This window comes from Calcarisporiella thermophila, assembly GCF_041956535.1.
Source record: "Calcarisporiella thermophila strain CBS 279.70 unplaced genomic scaffold VTP21scaffold_6, whole genome shotgun sequence".
NCBI lineage: Eukaryota > Fungi > Calcarisporiellomycota > Calcarisporiellomycetes > Calcarisporiellales > Calcarisporiellaceae > Calcarisporiella > Calcarisporiella thermophila.
This window is the reverse complement of record NW_027192196.1, coordinates 158,730-179,221: the sequence shown is the minus strand read 5'-3', so window position 1 is coordinate 179,221 and position 20,492 is coordinate 158,730. Positions and strand designations below refer to the sequence as shown.

General features: G+C 43.3%; 9 protein-coding genes and 1 non-coding gene across 10 annotated transcripts; 4 read left to right on the top strand and 6 right to left on the bottom strand.

Annotated features, from left to right (window-relative positions):
* Positions 1-129: 129 nt before the first annotated feature.
* VTP21DRAFT_t60 lies at positions 130-202 on the top strand. The gene has a single exon. It is a non-coding gene; the product is annotated as a tRNA-Arg (tRNA).
* Positions 203-601: 399 nt separating this feature from the next.
* Positions 602-1,126, bottom strand: VTP21DRAFT_9772 (uncharacterized protein; the record flags this gene model as incomplete). Its single annotated transcript, XM_069400755.1, has 1 exon — positions 602-1,126. One exon carries the CDS (start codon positions 1,124-1,126, stop codon positions 602-604), a length of 525 nt encoding a protein of 174 aa, XP_069253498.1.
* A 50-nt stretch (positions 1,127-1,176) lies between these two features.
* Positions 1,177-4,781, top strand: VTP21DRAFT_9771 (uncharacterized protein; the record flags this gene model as incomplete). Its single annotated transcript, XM_069400754.1, has 10 exons — positions 1,177-2,119; positions 2,187-2,441; positions 2,522-2,640; positions 2,729-3,689; positions 3,765-3,901; positions 3,980-4,228; positions 4,293-4,391; positions 4,465-4,536; positions 4,599-4,653; positions 4,714-4,781. The coding sequence occupies 10 exons, from the start codon at positions 1,177-1,179 to the stop codon at positions 4,779-4,781; spliced, it is 2,958 nt and encodes a 985-aa protein (XP_069253497.1).
* Positions 4,782-6,127: 1,346 nt separating this feature from the next.
* On the top strand, positions 6,128-6,559 carry VTP21DRAFT_9770 (uncharacterized protein; the record flags this gene model as incomplete). The annotated part of the gene is made up of 3 exons (XM_069400753.1): positions 6,128-6,261; positions 6,325-6,395; positions 6,465-6,559. 3 exons carry the CDS (start codon positions 6,128-6,130, stop codon positions 6,557-6,559), a joined length of 300 nt encoding a protein of 99 aa, XP_069253496.1.
* A 292-nt stretch (positions 6,560-6,851) lies between these two features.
* On the bottom strand, positions 6,852-10,077 carry VTP21DRAFT_9769 (uncharacterized protein; the record flags this gene model as incomplete). Its single annotated transcript, XM_069400751.1, has 8 exons — positions 6,852-7,121; positions 7,193-7,982; positions 8,046-8,183; positions 8,247-8,379; positions 8,446-8,867; positions 8,934-9,104; positions 9,169-9,352; positions 9,426-10,077. The coding sequence occupies 8 exons, from the start codon at positions 10,075-10,077 to the stop codon at positions 6,852-6,854; spliced, it is 2,760 nt and encodes a 919-aa protein (XP_069253495.1).
* Positions 10,078-10,271: 194 nt separating this feature from the next.
* Positions 10,272-10,977, top strand: VTP21DRAFT_9768 (uncharacterized protein; the record flags this gene model as incomplete). Its single annotated transcript, XM_069400750.1, has 3 exons — positions 10,272-10,306; positions 10,405-10,648; positions 10,768-10,977. The coding sequence occupies 3 exons, from the start codon at positions 10,272-10,274 to the stop codon at positions 10,975-10,977; spliced, it is 489 nt and encodes a 162-aa protein (XP_069253494.1).
* Positions 10,978-11,101: 124 nt separating this feature from the next.
* VTP21DRAFT_9767 (uncharacterized protein) lies at positions 11,102-12,414 on the bottom strand (the record flags this gene model as incomplete). The annotated part of the gene is made up of 4 exons (XM_069400749.1): positions 11,102-11,762; positions 11,827-11,876; positions 11,939-12,034; positions 12,412-12,414. 4 exons carry the CDS (start codon positions 12,412-12,414, stop codon positions 11,102-11,104), a joined length of 810 nt encoding a protein of 269 aa, XP_069253493.1.
* Positions 12,415-12,652: 238 nt separating this feature from the next.
* On the bottom strand, positions 12,653-13,966 carry VTP21DRAFT_9766 (uncharacterized protein; the record flags this gene model as incomplete). Its single annotated transcript, XM_069400748.1, has 1 exon — positions 12,653-13,966. The coding sequence occupies one exon, from the start codon at positions 13,964-13,966 to the stop codon at positions 12,653-12,655; it is 1,314 nt and encodes a 437-aa protein (XP_069253492.1).
* A 1,273-nt stretch (positions 13,967-15,239) lies between these two features.
* VTP21DRAFT_9765 (uncharacterized protein) lies at positions 15,240-15,577 on the bottom strand (the record flags this gene model as incomplete). The annotated part of the gene is made up of 2 exons (XM_069400747.1): positions 15,240-15,355; positions 15,415-15,577. The coding sequence occupies 2 exons, from the start codon at positions 15,575-15,577 to the stop codon at positions 15,240-15,242; spliced, it is 279 nt and encodes a 92-aa protein (XP_069253491.1).
* Positions 15,578-16,841: 1,264 nt separating this feature from the next.
* VTP21DRAFT_9764 (uncharacterized protein) lies at positions 16,842-19,283 on the bottom strand (the record flags this gene model as incomplete). The annotated part of the gene is made up of 1 exon (XM_069400746.1): positions 16,842-19,283. One exon carries the CDS (start codon positions 19,281-19,283, stop codon positions 16,842-16,844), a length of 2,442 nt encoding a protein of 813 aa, XP_069253490.1.
* Between the last annotated feature and the right edge of the window lie 1,209 nt (positions 19,284-20,492).

Genomic DNA, 20,492 nt, shown 5'->3' with positions numbered 1-20,492 from the left:
TAATGGATATTAAAATAAGAAAAGAGTAAAGAAATGAAGGAAATAACGGGCATTTGTGATTATATAATCGTGACTGCTTTTTATTTTTTTCTATATATATAGCTTATTAAATTCTATGAAATTGTAAGCGGGTGTATGGCCAAATGGATAAGGCGCCTGACTACGAATCAGGAGATTCCAGGTTCGACCCCTGGTACGCTCGTTTTTTGCAAAAATTTATTCAACTATCGACGTAGAACACCTTGTTTTAATAAGTTAACCTAATCAGTTTTAAAATGAATACATGCATGGTGTCAGGAAATATTGCCTGATCCTGATTTTTGCTTAAATATATTAAAAACTTCATATGTGATTTTCTTTATTAATGGAAATGGGCCGGTTTGCAAGCAATCTAGAGGAGTGATAGGTATCACTGGTATGCATCAGGTTTTACTTGGACACGGTGGCGGCTGAACAAGATGAGCGTGTGTCCGGGTGGATCAGCGATATATGAAGGATTTGGTGAACCCGCTGGGAAAACTGAACATTTCAAGCTTGCAACCGTTGGTAAAAAGGGGAGTAAAAAAGCTGTGACGGGTTCAAATTGAATTTATTTTTGGTTTCAAATTTTTGGCATAAAGTGGAGAAATATACTCGATCTGCATCTTCTAGCGGATTGGGGCCGGGAACAGGAAGAAGAGAAACCATAGGATGAGCCAACGACCGCCCAATCGTCCGCCTCCCTTAAACGGTGGATATGGTCGTCCACCGCCTTCAAACTATCGCCCCCCTCCCCCATTGTCACAATATCCATCTCCTGGCATCCGACCACCTCCTCACTCTTCTGGCCCGCCACGTCCCCCATCACTTGCTGGGAGACCAATGCCATCGCCTGGTGCCATGGCCGGTCGCCCAGCTCCACCGCCATCTTTATCCGGGATGCGCGGACCTCCTCCGCCTCACATACAAGGAGCGGGAGCCCCCCTACCTCCGCAAAGGCCTCCATCTGGTCGTGGAGTGCCTGCACCTCTTTCATCGCTTCCTCCTCGTATGCCTCCACAGCCCATGCCGCCGCAATTTTCGCGGGGTGCCACTTCTCCCTCTGGTCCGCCTCCAATGCGCTCAGCCCCTTCTGCTCATCCCCCATCAAGTATTTCGCCAAGGGCTTTTCCGCCAACTGGACTTCCGCCAAATTCAATGCCCGCACCGCCTGGACCAGGTCGTGCACCCTCACCCTCTTCACCACACCTGCCTCCGCCTGGTATGTCCTTATCACCTGCTACATCACCGCGAATGCCATCACAAGGAATGGGGCCTCCCCCGGGTGCTATGAATGGCCGCTCGCCACCCCCAACTCCACAGCCATATTCTCGACCAGCACTCTCGCCAACTAGTTTGCCATATTCGGCTCCAGCACCGGGACCCCCAGCTCCTCTTAAGAGGCAAGAGCCCGTTCTAGCACGGCAACTTGAACGACCGCCTCCTACAATGGTTGCCTCGCCTCCCCCTCCCCCACCCTCCCTGAAAACAAATGGCGGCATGGGGTCACAGTATTCTTCTGCACCTGTGTCGAATATAAAACCACAGAACATCAGCTCATCCACTACAGCTGGCCCTACACCTCCACCACCATTGCAGCCCCAGACCCAATCTCGCCCGCCCCCGCCGCAACCCAAACAGCAACAGCAACCGCAGCCATTTCTACCCAGTCAAGCGCCCAAAGATCGTGAACTACCATGGACGGAGCCATCCAAAACTGTTCCCCAGAAGTCAGAAGTCCCTCCGGACACACGCCCGACTCCCAGACGGAGTTCTGAAAAAAGCCCAGAGAAACAGGCTCGAAATTCCTTGCGGGACGAGGTAAAGTCGCCGCCGTCATCCATTGCCTCCCCACCGGAGCCCCAACTTTCACGTCAGACCAAGAGGAGAGGATCCGAGGATCGTAAAGCTCTGGAAAGAAAACCTCCCAGTGCTTCTGCTGGTACTAAACCTCCTGCTTCGCAGGCACCAAAGCCATCCTCCTCTATCCGTGAAGAAAACAAGGCAAGGAGTGAAAAGCCGAGTATACCAAGAACGCAACGCGGAGGTGTAAAGTTGGACTTGAGAATATTGTCATCACCAGATTTCAACCCAGATGAATGTAAATATACAATCGATTTTGACTGATAATTGATAATAATGGCCATTAATCATGCTACTCCATTTAGACCTCCAATCGGTGCTCAACATAGGAGATGACATCGATGCGCGCAATCTTTTCAGTGCGCTTACCAACGCAAAGCAACAGATCGGGCGAGATCTTCAACGTGATGTTTTTGACAACTATGATGAGTTTGTCATTATATCCAAAGAGATCTCAAGCCTGGAATCCGATATCCTGACCTTACGTGGGATGTTGGAGGAATTGCAAGGAACCACAGAGGCCTTGATAGAAGACAGTGATACAGTATCCCCCATGGCTGGTAAACATCGCCACAACTAGGATTTCCATGTCATATCTTGTTTTCAACCAGGCTAATCCTATTTTTTAATTATCGTGTAGATATGAGTGCTCTCTCCACCACGATCCTGCCAGGCAGAAAAACCAAAGGCACCAAAGATATGCGATCCGTATGGAAAGCGCAGATGGCTGCTCTATGGCAGGGAGTTGAAGGTTCACAGGTACGCTTTTTTTTTTTTGCATAGTCTACGATCGGATGTCTCATGATTTTACTTTCCCTTGTTTCATTATTTTGTTTGTTATTTCCAGAAACTCCTTCCTTATAATCCCGAGCGTCATGTTATTCGTGAATCCTCTGCTTTCCTTGAGTTACACTCAAACACATTTAAGGTCAAACAAGCAGTCCATCTCATTCTGCTCAGCGATAGCCTTCTTGTTGCAACTCGCAAGCGGAGATACAAATCAGCCAAGCATAAACTCGTTGCTGATCAGTGCTGGGGTTTGGAAGACATTGCACTGGTAGACGTTAAAGACTCTTCGGAAGTGGTCAATGCCTTTCGAATTTTGGTAGCCGGGGGGAGGGAGAGGGGGAAAGTTGGCGAGGAATGGATGTATCAAGCAACAAGGCCAGAGGAGAAGGCGGGACTAATGGTAATGATTAAGCGTGCTACCGAAGACTTGATCAAGAAGAATCGGAAAGCGCAGGAATTGGTCGAGAATGAGGCGTATCGGAAGGGATCTGTTGGTGACATCATGCTGAATGGGAGTAGAGCAGCTAAGTCCGAAGAAACAAGCTATGTTCCCACTGCTGACGAAATTAAGCGGATGGTCGACAAGATCGACGATATGGATGTCCTAGTCGCCCACAAAGAATATGTACAGGCCGTTGAGCTGCTAGTGGACGCCAAAAAGTTGCTCGCATGCTCAGAAAAGGATGACACAAGAGGGCCAACTGGTCTTCAAGCTAGCATTGAACGCCAGACCTCAGCTCTCTCCCAGGCCATATGCCACGACCTACGAAATCCACGCCTTATAACTGAGCGAATGAATCAGCTGATCGAGTATCTTATTCGGCTCGACCTACAGGAGATGGCTTGCGAGATTATTCTTGCAACCAAGAGCTCACTGATTCATCAGCGTGTCACTCAGCTGCCATTTGATGGAAACATAACCAGCTATATCCATGATCTGTCCTTGGTGGTGTTTACATTAGTGAAAAGTACGTGCCAGAAGTTTGTCGAGTATTTTGAGGAGGAGGTTGCAAATTCAGGTAATTAACTACATTGTTTTTTGATATGGACTCTGCCGCAATCGAGGTTGTTGAACGTCTTCCCTTTATTTATAGTGCTGATACGATGGGTGAAAAAAGAAATCGAAACTTTTGCTGCTATTTTTAAGAAGCAGGTGTTTCTAGGCGGCGCACAGAAGGATGTGCAGCTAGTGCGAGCGTGTGTTGATCACACTGAAAAATACTGCGCTATGGTAAGTGACGTTCAATATCTCACTATAGAAAGTCAATACTTACTCGAACCTGTCCCGGTGTGCGCGACTTTAAATTAGCTGGAGGATATCGGGCTTGATTTGAATTTCCTCTTCATCCATCTTATCACGGACGATCTCATTCATCTTGTCGATCTCCAACGTGCCACTGCTCTTGAAAATCTCGGTAAAGCACTTGCTCGCGAAGACTATGCCATCATCTCCTCGCAGGTATTTGGCAATGGGCTGAAGATGAGCGGCTCAGCGGTGAAATTCTACAATATCGCCATACAATTTGTGAAAGATATCTGCTCTTTAGCAAGGCCATGTGTAAGGGGACCCTTCTTTGCGTCCATGTGATGACAGTTCTGTCTAACTAAATTTTGGGATATAGATCTACGAAAAAGCGGTTTCGAGCGCCATTAAGCTTGTCGAGCGCTACATTGAGCATTTGTTACGTGATAAACAAGAAAAGAACTTGAGAGAGGAGCAGGTAAAAAGAACTTGAAAAACAGACTACAATAAGGATGATGCTTACGGCTAAATATACTTGACCCCCCATATAGATTTTCGTGCTAATGAATAACATTGGTTTTGTACTGGATAATATAGTGCCGCGGTTGTCAACCGAAATGGGAGTGAGTATTCTGTTTATCAAAGTGAGCCCGTAGGATATCAAAATTCATTGTCATCTTTATAGCGACATTTCGAGCGCACTGTACCGGAACTGAACGATCTTCGCTCGCGTTTAAAAGGTACATTGGTATTCTTGGAAATAAGCCCGTGCTTCACTGAGTCTAACAACCTATATGCAGTCTCTCTCGCAGATGATATACAAGTAACTTTACCCTCTTCGCGACGTGAATTAGTCGCTGAAGCTTGATGCTTACTATGTTATTTCCAACTTTTATTGTCATGCTATGTGCTGCCTATATCGTTTATTTATGTTATGCTGATATTTATTTTCCGTGTACCTTTTGATTTCAATATAAGAGTTTCCACAAAAAATCGCAGAAACAGAGAACTTTTGTCGTTGAAGTCGAGGATCTCACTCTTAGATCGAAGCTTTCGGAACTTACCAATAAATTCAAAGAAGAATATTTTCCAGCGGGTGTAGAGCTAGGGTGGTTAATAGATCCGGTAAATAAAAGTATTTATACATTCAAGAGAACGGTCAGTGGATCTATTCGCCGCCATAATCATGGGTGGAGGGACGTTACGGGTGGGGATGTATTACCAGAATTCACATTAGATATTATGGTTATGGAGCATATCCTCTCGCAGGTATGTTTTGTTATGTTTGTCATTTCTTACAATACAAAATGCTCAAGCTTGTGTATGGATGGACTACAGGATTCCTCACAGTCTTCATCGGGAACGTCAGACAATGAGGAAATCGAATGCCCCAAATGCAAATTAACTTTCAAGAGCGATAATAGTTTAATAGAGCACTACGAATATGATCACGCGCGTAAAAAACGCAAGCTTCGTTAGGTAGGTAAGATCTTATGCTTCACCCGCAACTTGTATGAAACGTGAACAAAGATTTTTCGTAGATAAACTTTGCCAGATTACCCCCATCACCATCACCAGCACCACCATGCATGAAAAGATGGACATGTATATCACACTTTGCCTCCATTATCTACTGTACCTTGCTTTGCTATGGCCGGTGTATTTTGTCCATCTGAAGATTTGCTTGAATATACAATATGTAATATATTCTTCTGCTCGCGGAAAATTGTTCTGTGCCATTACCCATTGATAAATAAAGAAAGAATCTATAGTGCTGTCAATCTCGGAATGCTCTAAAATGTCGTATATTTGCTATCCAAAAGGGATTAGAGGTATAAGATTTATTTAATTAATTGTAAAAGGACATTATGTAGTAAACTTTAATGTGGGCAGCAACCTAATGATGTGGTGTGTTTTGCAAAGTAAGCCCGAAAACTGGAGTCTCCTCTCTCACTAATCCTCAACTACTACCGATTATAATATTATCAATCAAATATATTTTATTTGATTTCTGACCCAAACCAGAATGTGGAGTCACGGCAACTTTATACGGAACCTCTTCTATGTGACTGCCACTTTTTTTTCTCCGTTATGCCCTTGGGCCAAGACTTTTCGCTCCATTGAGGTTTTTTTCGTCACGCTAAAGCTACTAATTGAAGAGAATCCAGGCAGTTAAAGAGAATCATTTTTTTCCATAAGCACTTGTGAACTATAATGTCAGTCTACACGTCTCGAGATATCCTTTGCTTTTTCCTCGCCATCTTCTTCCCCTACATTTCTGTTCTGATTAAGACTGGATGCAGCGTTGATCTACTCATTAACATTGCATTGAGTATTCTGGGCCATTTGTATGTAATAGCCTAAAAGCGTATACTGTATCTCTGTATTTTCATGAATATTTTTGTTGTTAGGCCCGGAGTCATCCACGCCTTTTATATTATACACAAGCATCGGGATTATGTAGAGATCATTGATGAGGGAGGCAAGTAGCTTTGGTAGCCAATGACACAACCGCTCGGATGATATGATTGATATTCTTCTCTGAACTTAGGTTTGCCATACGCCATTGTTCCCCAGGATCAAGTACAGGTTGTTCCTGGGGCGGTGCAAGCTGGATACGGCGCAACCTCCACTGCTCGAGGCTAAATCCAAGGGGCCATATTCAAAGAGTCTATAGAGGGAGGATTCCTCATATACGTGGCCCCGGCTATAATCGCCACTCTGTTTCTTTTTTTTTTCAAAATTGTTCTAGTATTGAAGACAATTTCGATAATAAACTTGTTGATATTATTGCGAATAAATGGCAAAAAAATGCAAAATGCACATGAAATAAGAAAAAATGCACAAGAGAAAGGACCAAATGAAGGTGTATATACAAAGCCAAAGAGCTGAAATAAATAGACGGAGGTGTATAAATAGACTAAGATGTAATGGAGGGTCATATCGTGTCACCCCGAGACGAGGGGGGTGCGGGTACAAAACTCTGGGGAATCGGCAGGGTGGGCAGCCGCTGCATCTGGAACATCGTGGGAGCCCGTGCGGGTTGGTTGAATAGCGAGACCCAGTCATTCATGCGCTCCTCACTCTCCACTTGAAAGAGGAAATGGTGTGCACCCTTGCACTCGAGAGATATCAAAAAGGCGTCCGGCTGTTTATGAATAGGTCGCGCACGCTTGTACCAGTAGGTCGAGGCACGGTCTGTGTCAGACTGGACGGTAAAATGGATTAGCAATGGATTCAGAGAGAAAGGCGAGAATAGGTCAGGCCAAAACTACTTACATCAATCAGGATGAAATAGCGCAATTCTGGGATAACTAGCACCCGTGCGATGTTCCACACACTTAGCGCCTTCCACAGTTTATGCCTTACGGATACAGGAAGCACCCCGGCGAAGGTCGTCAACTCGCGATGTTTGCTGTCTAACATACCAAATGCGCCAGCCCCCGTTAGCCGGTGTACATCCAATCCACGCAGCAAGATGGAGTCCGGGTGCTCCCCGCTGAAACTCGAGTTGACCATGCTTATTGTCATAGCGCTCATGGCTTTGTCCTTGTGTTTGCGTGAAAAGAGGGCGACAATACGGGGCACAAACAGAAAGACTAGGGCGATCACGCCGCTAAAGAAGCTCACCGCTTGAAGGATATAGAATTGCGCAATGAAGCCATAGGAAGGAATAAGGCGAGCAAACACTCCCACCAGAAAGAGGAAGAAGATATTACAGATGGCCAGGCCGGCCTGGCGAGTTTCATTCCAACTCTTTCTGATGTTTCTAACCCGGAAGACTATCATCAGGGCAATGACCATCTGGATTAGGATGTACACGACAAGAATGATGCGAAGGATATTTGTGATAGGAGAGGATAGACAGGCTAGCTCGTGCTGTTGGTTGCCCATGGGATTTGCAACCAAGGCCGGGCGGTCGAGCGCAAGGGAGAGAACAAGGATAACGAGACCGATGGCAGTAAGCACTCCAGAGAGCTTTAGCAGCTGCCAGTCGGGAATCCCTTTGCGCATCGCGTAAGGGTTGTTGAAGATGCGGTACAGGCGGTAATTCTTGGCAATCATCGTCCTATCAGTAGTTGCCCGTTAGAGATGGGAAAAGAGATGAGGAACGCGGCCTATTTAAACTTACTCCACAAGAAGAAGCATCCCCAGACTCCACGCCGCCGGTCGCAGGCGGCAACAAGACATCGAAGGCAGTCCAATAAAGAAAAGTCCTCCTGCAAACAAAAGTATAATACCGAGCAGCTGGATACATTGGAAAAGTGGACTAGATTTTGATGTATACGATGGTTAACCTGGCAATAAAAAAAAGGCAGAAATAATAGCTTACCTCCCGGTCCGGATGATTGGGTTGTCCTTTTTCCAAATAACAATAGCGATGAATACCAAGGAGATAAACATGCCCAGCCCATTAAGTGCAATGATGATAATGACTCCGGGATCGGGTAGCCGTGGATTAGCAGCTATCCAGTAGCAAAGATATATGTTTTAACTTTTTTTTTCTCGTTGGAGATGGCTCTGTCACTTACGGGTAGTCGAAGCTGTATCCGAAACTGTTAGCGCGCCCGATCTAAAGACTGGCTTCGCAGAGAAGGTCATGTTTTTCTCGCTATCCATGTTGGCAAACATGATGGGCTGGCCGTCCTTCACATAGTAGAAGGCTTGTGACCAGAAAAGAGGGTCACCGCGTTCATCGAAACTCGCGGGCCCGGATGGCCCGACGTATCCGGTGTTAAATGCACTCGGAGTGAGTTTACTCCCTAGTTTTCCGGTAGCAAGCTGGATGAGTGCTTCTTGACGTGACACAGATGCATTCTGTGCTGTAATATTGGAAACAAGACTGTTGAATCCATGTGCCATTGCCATGGCACAAGTATACGCATAGGCCTCGTAATAAATGAGCTGAGTTGGATCCAAGTCGGGATATTCCGTGTGGTTCATTGTCTTCCACCTAAGCAGGCATAAGGCGATTAGTCATCATAAAAGAATGACTAGCTAAAATGAGCAACTGCATTACTTGTTGATAAAAGAGAGATAGGCAGGTGAATCCTCACGACGCTGCCATGATTGCACTAGTATCATGCCATCATAGGCGGTAGGATCGTTCCATTTTTTCATTGCTATATCGCGGAAATTGTACGTTCGTGTCGTGATGAACACGTGGTCTCTATCAAACAACCCACGTTCCCTAATGTAGACAGCGTGCGTGTTAGTTCACTCATCTCAAGTCATACTTCGATTACTAGGCTTACTTGATGGTGTCTATTGTTTTCACAAGACTTTCAAATTTCGAGAGCAAGACTAGGATACGAACGTCATGCTTTTTAATACGTTTCAAAGCGAGATCGGTATCCTCTTTGCCGTTGACGTGAAAGATCTCGTCACATGCGACCTCAAGTCCCTCTTTGGCGGCAGCCTGGGCCATGTAATTTGCCACTATTATAGCGAAAGTTCGGGTCAACCACCTGTTGGACTAGAATATAACATTATCCCTATTTTAATTGCTTACTTAGATTATCGAGCGGATCATCCTCATAAAGAATCCCAAATCGTGTCCAGCCATTGCTTTTGATGAAGCCCAGGATGGATCTGATCTTGGTGGTCGCAGTGGGGATAGTGCGGAATAGGTGCGAAAACTGCGGCTTTCTAAGATCGTCCGACATGGCAGAGAACGAGCACTGAGGCACTCCGTAGTGCGAACTTAGCATGGCGCTTACGGCCGTGGAGTCACTTTTGAAATCGCCAATCACTCCCGTCACGCCTTGCTCCAGAACTGACAAGGACGTGAGCATGGCGGTGGCTTGATCATTCAAAGAGGTCGTCATGGGTATAATGGATACCTGTGCGCCAGGAATCACTTGCTCATTCTGGATATCATTCAGCGCCAGCTGGATAGCGGAGAACGCCGTGCTGATATGCGGGCGGAAATAGGCATTGTTGGTTTTGAAGGGGAGAAGCACTCCCAACTTTATTTTGACTTTTCCATCGGAAGTGAGAGTCGAGTTCGGCTCAATGTTTCTCACGGGGGGTAGAGCGTCCTTAAGGGCAGACCCCGTGAGACCTCCTCGTCTCAACGCGCCAAAGGCGAAGTGGAAGTGGAGGATGATACACAACAGCAAGGGCGGGATAAGCCCCCGCAATAACGATAGCCGCGGTATCATCAGGATGTATCAGGACTTAAAGGAAAGTTGGTAGAACAGAAATGAATTCCTTTGACCGTTTCCTGAACGGTTCCAAGGAAGGAAGCAGGATGAATGAGAATGCTGATGAGAATGCAAATACTGGAAACAAAGTAAGGAAAAACGAACGAGAAAAATGCTGGCTTTATTGAGGAGCTTAGAAAAGGAAAAAAAAAATGCTAACCCGCAGTGGATACACACTCTGCCCCGGGTAAAGAGGGAGAGGCGAAACTATAGGAATTAAGAACAAAGCCGCCAGTGCACCAACCACCTGAAGAAATTGCCCAGCCTGTAACCGATCAAATGCAGAAATTGTCGGCCGGTGGTACAAAACGGACAAAACCCGCAGGCCAAGTCTGTGCTCCCTCTTCAACTCATCGACTATCCCAATTCACTCTACAAACAAACCGCCGCTGTCACGGAAGTACCGAATCCCGAAACTAATGAAAATGGCCATCCCGTCGAGGATCCTTCTCCTTGGCCTCCAATCACTGAAGCAGCCTCACGTCGCATTATCTATGACACGGATGATGACGTATTCACGACTATTTCAGTCTGTGGATATACTTCAGATAGGCGAAGGAATAGAAGGTGTTGTTAGGGTATTCATACGTATATGCACCAAATCCTACCCTGGATAAGGCGACATTTTCCATCCCTTTTGCTGGGTAGCGTGCACCAAATCCCAGTAAATTCCATCCAGAACTAAGGCAAATACTATCCTCGTTGTATATTATTCCAAGTGTTAATAGGCAGGAAACGAACAATAGAGCAAACATTAACGCAAGACACATTAGAGAAAAAAAGCAAATATGGGGAAATAAAAGAGGCAACGAAAACAGTGAAACTCTGACCAAACGATTAAGCAGGGCTCCAATTTAAATAGACCAGTAATCAATGAAAAGAGGCGGGAAGTTATAGGATATCCATTTATTTGGGAATAAATGTACGAAAAGAGGGGGGAATGACTCTAGGTTAAAAGTCTAGCTTGCTCCAAACTCGCGAGTTAGATAGCCGCAAAGATCTCTATTGAGCCGGCAATGAAATCTGCAAGATTGTTCTGATCGCCGGTCACGGTGGTCAGAAGATCAAAACACTTGTCGTCTTTGTAGAATCGGACCTCGGAATCCGGAGGGGAGACAGTTACTGCAGTGATTGGAAATTGGCAGTTTTCAGCGAGAGGCCGGCATCCAGTGATACCGGACACGGCGCATGATTTGTCAGTGGCCCCCGAGATGACGGCAATAGCCGTGTTGTTGTTTCCTGAGGGAGCGACCGATTCCGAGGAAGAGACGCTCGAGCTATTTTCGGTCTGCGCTTGCTCTAATCCGCTTTCATCAGCAAGGATGGCGGTGTCCTCTGGCAAAGCCTCGATTGCCTGCGCGGAGACAATGGACAAGGAAAGGAGGGCGAGAAGGAGAATCAGGATCGATCTAGGAAGCATGGCCGCCGGATTTTTCTGAGCAGATGAGGCGGAGCAGGCGGCAATGCGCAGAGGATCGAGGAGAGAAGAAAGCAAGCGGGAGCAAAACACAGGATTAACACAAAGGCAAAAAATAGCTGCCTGACCCGGCCTACTTATGTTAGTGTGTAACCACCGAGCCCACTCTCTAATTTCTGGCCGGAGCTGGGGGCTTTGCCGCACAGTTACACCAACCACTAGCCTGCTATTGATGACTCGAAAACGTTAGGGATAGAGTTTGCAACCATAGGCCCGCAGCGTGCCAAGACGTTAGGTGCCAGCCAACATAAAGTAGCCGGGATCGGCCTCGATTCTCGCTCTAGCAAGTATCGACAAATACAATAGCCAATATGTTTCTATCTCTCTTATGATTTCCATTACATCCCACTTATCCGATCTCTTAACAGCATTCGCAGCACGTGTAAGTCCAGTAATGGCGCATCGTTCGACTTCAGAATGATGCGAAAATGCGTCGTACTATGTTGATTGAAAATAGCTGCATATGTTCAGCTATGTCTCGGCTGCATGTCAATGGAAGAGATTAAAGCAGAAATAGCCGGGTAGAGCTAGTGTTTACATGGAATGGAATGTTATCTTGCGCCGATGTATCAATATTTAGTCAGGTCTTTCACATGTTTATATGGCAGCCAGTTCGTTCTTCAGCCTCAATGTCCATTTTATTGCAGTTATTAAAAATAAGTTATCCAAGGGCTCAATGCAAAGAAGCAGCGTTATATTCCTCACAGGAAAAAGCTAGGATAATTGATAGGAAAAACACCCGAGGCATCGACGATCTCTGCCCGGATCGAGATATTTTGAAATTGGAGGAAAATTGACAATAAATATCGATTTACCATGAGCTAATCTGATATCTAGTTAGATAGATATTGAAAATAGACACAAAATTTGTAGAGTGTCGGATGTCATACAAATCTAAACTATGGTTCTCAGTAAACATCTTAGAGGTGAATTTTCCCAAATGAATTTAAAATGATATTATAATATGAAGAGACAGATAGAGACAAAGAGGGTTCAAAGGCTACTCTAAAGAGAGATATTAAAAAGCATTGAAGCCATAAGGCCAAAGTTCCACGTTTATTTTTTGATATCGCTTAGCTTGCGCAACGCAAACTCACTCATTGTAGTAGGCGTTGCTGCTTCGGGGGTTCTCGCTGTTGCATAGATTCCATCTGGGTCGCCTACGGACTTGTATATCGTGACAATTTCGTCAATCCATTGAGGGGTATCTTCCTTCAAACTCTCCTGTAGAGCACTAATGGGAATTTGTTCATATGTAATCGGGCGATTCAGAGCTTTCGACAGTCGATCGGCGACCTGCGGACATGTGAGATTTTCTGGCCCCATGAGATTCTTCGTCCAGTGTCCTGCCCAGTGACGATCCAACAAGTACTTGGCGGCTTCTACACCAATATCATCGGTTGAGATCCAGGGAATGTCATGGTCGAGCTGAAATGGGAGTCGAAACACGCCCTCATTGGCGAGAGAGTCTTTCTGCCACAAGAGGTTTTCCATGAAGTAACCCGGTCTCAAGTGGAGAACATTGGGTGCCACTTCATCCAAAACTCTCTCCACATCGGCCAACACCGTAATGTTACCTAGGTTTGGTTTGGCTCCAACCCCAACAGTTGTAATATTAACCACACGCGAGATGCCGTTTTTCTTGATTGCCTGGGCTGCGGCCTTAGCAGTAGATAGATACCATTTTTCCAAGCTTTCGGCTGTCGGGTTAGGTGGGCTGAGCCAAAAAAGTGAATCACAACCTTGTAGTGCCTTAATCAATGCCTCTTCATCATCAAATCCCGCCACCTCGAACTGGGCGCCTTTCTCAATAAGGTCACTGAGTCTGGCACGGTGCCTTTCGAGACCCAGGAGAACTACTGGGACACCCGCTTCTACAAGCTTCTCTGCCACTACCCTTCCGATATTACCAGCCGGCCCTGCCACTGCAATTTTAGCACGTGGTATTGCTTTGTTCTGAACCGAGGCTACAGAATCTCCAAATGCTTCAACCACCTTCATAGGATTGAAATATCCCTTGTAGTAGGTAACCAGCCCATCCTTGGCCTCCAGATAAGATATGTAACGCTGCTGGTAGTTTGTGGCCTCTAGTTCAAATTCTCCGATGGCGGCATTCTTCCCTTCCACCGGTAAAATACGCAGGTTTTTGATTTCAGCGCCATGCATGTTGCTGATGGCATTTCGCATGGCATTGTAGATAGAATCGATTCCTTCCAATCGCGTCGGCAACCCAATGGTCTCAGCGTATGGCAATTCAACGATGGCATTGGGGGCAATAAATTTGGCCCATTTGTCAATGTCCTTTACGATCCAAATAAGATATTGCTCAAGGAGATAAGTTGCAGAAGTTGTGGAGTTAATCGATGCCATGGTGTCTTCAGAGTGAAAACTATGTCCTGAATGCGTGCAACCTAGGCCATTTATATTCGCTATATTTATAATTTATTGGCTTAGCCAAATATTGATTAATAATTCACGATGAAGATCGCAAGTTTAACCAAAATGCAACACGGAAAAATTTGCGGAAGCGAGTATCTGAAAGCTCTATGATTTTATGAAAAGCGCTTGATTGTTTATGACATCAATATGTTTTTAAGTACGGGAGAACAAAAGGGTATTACTGAACAGCTACATTCAGAATAGTAGAGACAAGGAAACTATGACAAATTTTTGGAGAAGATATTTTTATAAGCTAGTATATACCTTTGTTTTATCGAAGCACGGGCTGCTTTCATTAGCTCGTAAAGGTTATGCTTTAAAAGCTTAATATATTTTGATATCTAAGAGTGAATAACGCGATTATCTACGGGATATAAAATAGATAATAGAGACAACAAAGAAAAAAAATCAACTCTTCATTATCTTATTACTTAGATTAGAATGTTTGTGGCATGGTCGGAGAGTAATCTATGACTTGGAGACCATGAGTCAAGCAAACTAAATATGAGGATTTCCTAACTGAGGATACGGAAAAATGAAAGAGTTGGAGTAGCCGAAGATGGATGTGTGAACCTGCATCGGGAATGTCGCAGCAGCGAATGAAGAATGGTTACCAAAGATTATTAGGTTAGAATACAATAGCGCGAATACCGGATTCTCATATTTGCATATCCGCGGCGATATCTAATATTTTTCCGCGTTCATTCTTCCTATTACGTTTGACTCTTATTCACTTTTATTGTCTCCTTATCTTAAGCTCTGTTGCTCACAAATTTTGTGTAAATATGGTTAACTACTTGAACATTATCCAAATATTTGACTCAAACTATGTCGCTAAAACTAGACCGATTTCAGCTTTCAACCTAGCCACTCAATTTGATGGTGTGAATATCAATTGTGTTTACCTTATGCGACTGTTGAAACGAAGGAAGCTCAATATATATATATATGTAATAGATACAATAAAGACTAACTCCAACAGTTATATTAATCTCCCGAAGATCTTGATTATATGTCTCTAACCTTCAACCGACGTGCATTTTCTACTCGGATTTGCTACTTCAGTTTTTTGTTCTCTCGAAGTGCTTGAGCAATTACTTTTTTTACTTCATCGGATATCTTATTGCCTCCTAGCCAAAGTCGCGTCAATGTCTTATTCTCTTGAAGCGCTTGATTAAATGACTTTCCTCCCTCAGTTGATAGTTTATTTCTCGCCATATTTAGCGTCGTCAAATTCTTGTTCTGGCGAAGTGCTTGAGCTACTGCCTTCCCTCCTCCATCCGTTAAGCCATTCAAACTCAAATCCAGGTGTATTAAACTCTTATTCTCTGAAAGTGCTTGAGCAAATGCAATTCCTCCCTTAGCTAATAATCTATTACCCTGCAAATAGAGTCGAGCCAGTATTGTATTTTTTTGAAGTGAATAAGCGATTGCTTTTCCTCCTTTCTCCGTTATATCGTTAAAGCCGAGATCAAGCAGCGTTAATCGTTGGTTCTCTAAAAGTGCTAGAGCGATTGCTTTGGCTCCTTCATCGGATATCATGTTGCCACTGAGATCAAGTTGCGATAAAATGTTGTTTCCAAGAAGAGCTTGAGCTAGCGCCTTTCCACCTTCACCTAATAACCTATTACCCCGCAGGTCAAGATATGTCAAAGTATTGTTCACCAGAAGTGCTCGCGCGATTGATTTTCCACCTTTATCTGATATATGGTTCAAGCTTAGATCAAGTTCCTTCAAAGGCTTATTTACCCGGAGAGCTCGAGAGATATATTTTTGGCCATTTCTTGATAAAAAATTGCCTCCTAAATAAAGATGAACCAGGGTCTTATTTTTTCGAAGAGCTTGACATATCGCCTCCCCTCCTTCACCTGTAATACGACTGTGTCCTAAATCTAGGTGTGTTAAGCTCTTATTTTCTAGAAGTACTCGGGCGATTGCTTTTCCTCCTTCATTCGAAATGCTATTATGCTGCATATTGAGGTGAGTCAAAATCTTGTTTTCTAGAAGTGCTCGAGCCAAAGCCTTTCCTCCCTCAATTGATATGTAATTCCAACCCAAATCAAGTTTTGTCAAAGTATTGTTCACTTGAAGCGCACCAGCGATTGCACATCCTCCTTCCTCTGATATTATATTGCTCCGCAGGCAAAGCTGTTCCAAAACATTATTCTGCCGAAGAGCCTTAGCTATATCCTTTCCTCCTTCGTCTGATATCCTGTTATAGCCGAGGTCAAGATTAGACCATGTCAAATTATTTTAGAGTGCCAGCGCAATTGGTTTTCCTTCCATGACTGATATCTCTTTAAAGCTCACGTCAAGCTGCGTGCAACATTTTTTCTCTTGAAGCAGTTTATCAATAGATTCCGTCCTGGGATTTACTAAATATAACAATGCCTTAAGGCTGGGCTTTTATACACATTGATATTTTGGATTTTATTCAACTAGGAGCTAAATTATGTATATTTGAAGGCTCGAGAGAACTCAATAAGGCAGTTACAAGGCCTTGTTTTATGACAAAAGTTAAAACATGATAAATACAAGAAAAAACTGCTATTTTTGGAAATTAATAAATCTTGAAAAATATTGCAAAATGTTCTTTGCAATTGATATTATGGCAAACTAGTCTTTTAGTGCACACTAGGATGAATTAATCTGTGTGAATAGTTCCCTTGTAAAATGGGCAACTATAATACTCGTGTTGAAGTTTGCCAAAGTCAGCTAGTTTATCATACCTTACAAAACCGGAAATTTATTGATAATTATAATTTTAATAGATACTAACAGTTTGAAATAAACTATTATTGAGATCTTACAATCGTATAGACAGAATCTCGTTTTCTTTTAATATTTGAATTATTTCTCTTCCTCCTTCTTCGGATATCCTATTTTTACGCAGATCGAACTGTGTTAAAGTCTTGTTCAAGCAGAGAATTTGAGCAAATACTCTTCCCCCCTCATCTGAAATACAATTATTGCCCATATCTAGTTGCTTCAGTGTATTGTTCTTTGAAAGTGCTTGAGCAACAGCCATCCCTCCTTCGTCAGATATCCAATTGTCACGAAGAATAAGTCCCACCAAAGCCTTATTTTCTTGAAGCGATTGAGCGAGCGATTTCCCTCCTTCATCTGAAATATTATTATCCAAAAGCCAAAGCTCTACTAAGGAATTATTTTTCCGAAGTGCTTGAGCGATTGCCTTTGCTCCTTCATCCGAAATGCCTTCATCTCTCAGGGAGAGGAACAATAAAGTCTTGTTATTGCAAAGTGCTTGAGCAATTTCTTTTCCTCCTTCTTCTGATATGCCATTGCTACCCAGATAAAGTTTTGTTAAGGTCATGTTCTCCAGAAGAGCCTGAGCAATTGCCTTCCCTCCTTCTATTGATATTCTGTTACCCCCCAAAACGAGCTCGGTCAATGTCGTGTTCGCTCTGAGTCCTTGACCTATTGCTTTTCCACCTTCCTCTGAAATGCTATTGCCACAGAGACTAAGTTCTTTTAAAGACCTATTCACTCGAAGAGCGCGACCTATAGCTTTTCCACCTTCATTAGCAATAAAATTGCTAGTTAGATCTAGGAGTTCCAAGCTTTGATTTACTTCGAGCGCCTGGCCTATGGCTATGCCTCCTTCATCCGATATCTCGTTATATACAAGAGAAAGTCGTTTCAACGTTTTGTTCTCTTTCAACACTTGAGCTATGACAATTATTGTTTCATCTGTTAAGTTATTTCCGTCCAATTCCAGCTGAGTCAAAGCCTTATTCCCTCGAAGAGTTTGTGCAATTGCCTTTCCACCCTCGTCTGACAGTCTATTGTATCTTAGATTAAGTTGCGTCAATGTCTTGTTCTTTCTAAGTGCTTGTGCGATTATTTTTCCTTCTTCAGCTGCGACTCTATTATTTTGCAAATCAAGCTGTGTCAAGTGCGTGTTCTCTCGAAGTGCTTGAGCAATTTCATGTAGCCCCTCATGCGTTAATCCCCTATGGCCCAGTTCAAATATCTTCAAAGTCTTGTTCTCTTGAAGCGATTTAGCTATGTGCTCTCTAGCTTTTTCTGACATCCTATTGTCACGCATAACAAGCTTGGCCAAAGTCCCATTTTCCCAAAGGGCACTAGCGATTACCCGTCCCCCAGCGTCTGTTATGATATTGCCACTCAAGTCAAGATGAATCAAAACATCGTTTTCCCGAAGCGCTTGAGCAATCGCCTTCACCCCTTCGTCTGAGATGGTATTACTACTTAGATTAAATTGCGTTAAACCTTTATTTAGTCCAAGTGCATGACCGAGTGCTCTTCCTCCTTCGTCTGTTATATTATTTTCACTCAGGCCAAGGCAGGTCAAAGCACTATTCTCTCGAAGTAACTGAGCAAATGCTCCTCCTCCTTTGTCCAACAGGTTATTGTCACCCAAATCAAGATTAACCAAAGTCCTGTTTACTTGAAGCGCTTGAGCGAGTGACCTTCCTCCTTCAGAAGATATACCATTTCCTCTCAAATCAAGATAGCTTAAAGCTTTGTTCTCTCGAAGTGCCAGGGCAACTGCTATTGCTCCTTCATCTAATATCTTATTGTAACCAAGTTCAAGCTGCGTCAATGTCATGTTCGTTTGAAGTGCTTCGGCAAGTGCTTTTCCTCCTTTTACTGATATTTCAATATTGTTACTCAAAATGAGTTGTGTTAAAGTCCTGTTCTCTCGAAGCGCTTCAGCAATCGCTATTCCTGCCTCAATTGATAATAGATTCCAACCCAGATCAAGATGTTTTAAACCCTTGTTTTTTCGGAGCGCCTGAGCAATTGCTATTGCTCCAATATCTGATATACCATTTGCGCTAAGATTAAGCTTAGCCAAAGTTTTGTTCTCTCTTAACGCTTGAGCTATAGCCTCTCCACCCTCATCTTCTAAATCATTTTCTTCCAGGCCAAGCTGTGTCAAACTCGTATACGCTTGAAGCGCTTGGGCGATTTCTTTTGCATCCTTATCAGTAATAGAATTACCTCTAAGATCAAGTTGCTTCAAGCTCTTAAATTCGCGAAGCATTTGGGTGATTGCTTTTGCTCCTTCAACTGATTTCCAATTCCTCATTAGATCAAGCGGGACTGAATTCTCATTCTCACAGATTACCTGCACAATCTTCTTTTCCCACGAACCTGTAAGCTTTACTTTAATCTTCTCAATTATACCTTGCATCGATTCCAATACTTCAAAGCTGTCCTTTTTGTCATCTTTAGTAACAGTGAGGCTCCTTTTCTCCATCTAATTTCTCTCGCTAAGAATTTTAAAGAGGTGTACTCCAATTTAAGGAGCTGAAGTCGAAATACGTGATAAGGAGTTATTCTAAAGGTAGAAAACTGATTCAAATAAAATTATATTATCAATTGCTATGATAAGGATCAATTGCAAACCAATGCAAATGTCGTGATATTCAGTCAAGTGAAATAAGTGGTGGACTTGTTTTCAAAATAGAATAGAAATTAAGAATTAAAAGATTTAAGGAGGTAAGTTGTTCAAAACGCAATTCCCTTGAAAATGTAGTTCTAAGCTAGGGCAAAGCTCTCTAGATTGAGTTCCTCCAGCTACGCTTCTCGTATGCTAAGCCATGTACGTGCAACTATTTTAGGGGCTGTAAGGACCGCTACAAGCTTTCGCCTCCTGACAATGTGGTTAGAGTCTTTTGGGTTCAATGTTTTTTTATATAGAAATTGAAGCTATAGCTATTGATAGAATAAATCTCCGCTTAGAACTTGAATAAAGAGGTCGTTTAGTATTACCTACTTCAAATTTGTTATCTGTTAATGCTGCATTGTTCATTCTCCTTTAGGATTTTGATAGCTCTAAACAGAATATCATTTATTTATTCTCTTCAACATCCTAGTCCATACTTGCTCGATAGAATGCTTCATCAGGACGCAGTCGACACTTAAATGTATTAATTTATACTACTCCTACTTATAATCAAATAGCGTTAGTGAAAACATTCGTTTCACCAGCAACTAAGAATCCTTATCGATATTTCTGTTAGCGTATTTCAGGATTTGGGCTACAAAAATAGATATAATAATATAAAAAAAATTAAAATATTTATATTAAAATAGGGTATGAAGTGCTTGTTTGATCCACTTTAAATCTATGTACCTTATTAGGTGATTTTTTAACCATAGAACTTCAAAAAGAAGGGTGATTTATGTTCCATTCATTAAGGTGCCTCCGTCAGTTTCCATTTCTTTAACTTGAAATTTTTCGCTTTAGTTCCGTCTCGCTCTGGTTCCGTTAGCACTCTCAGTACTTATTCACGTCAGTTCTCTCCTCTGCACTCACTTTTGCAACTAAGTTATTTTTGAGCTTTTTTTTTTTGGTTAGCACATTAATTTTATTTAGCACTAAGCCTAGCGTATGCGACGGCTTAGTATAAATGGAATAGGCAGTCAGCAGTCCATGCTTCACGATGATGAGGCCGTTTTATTG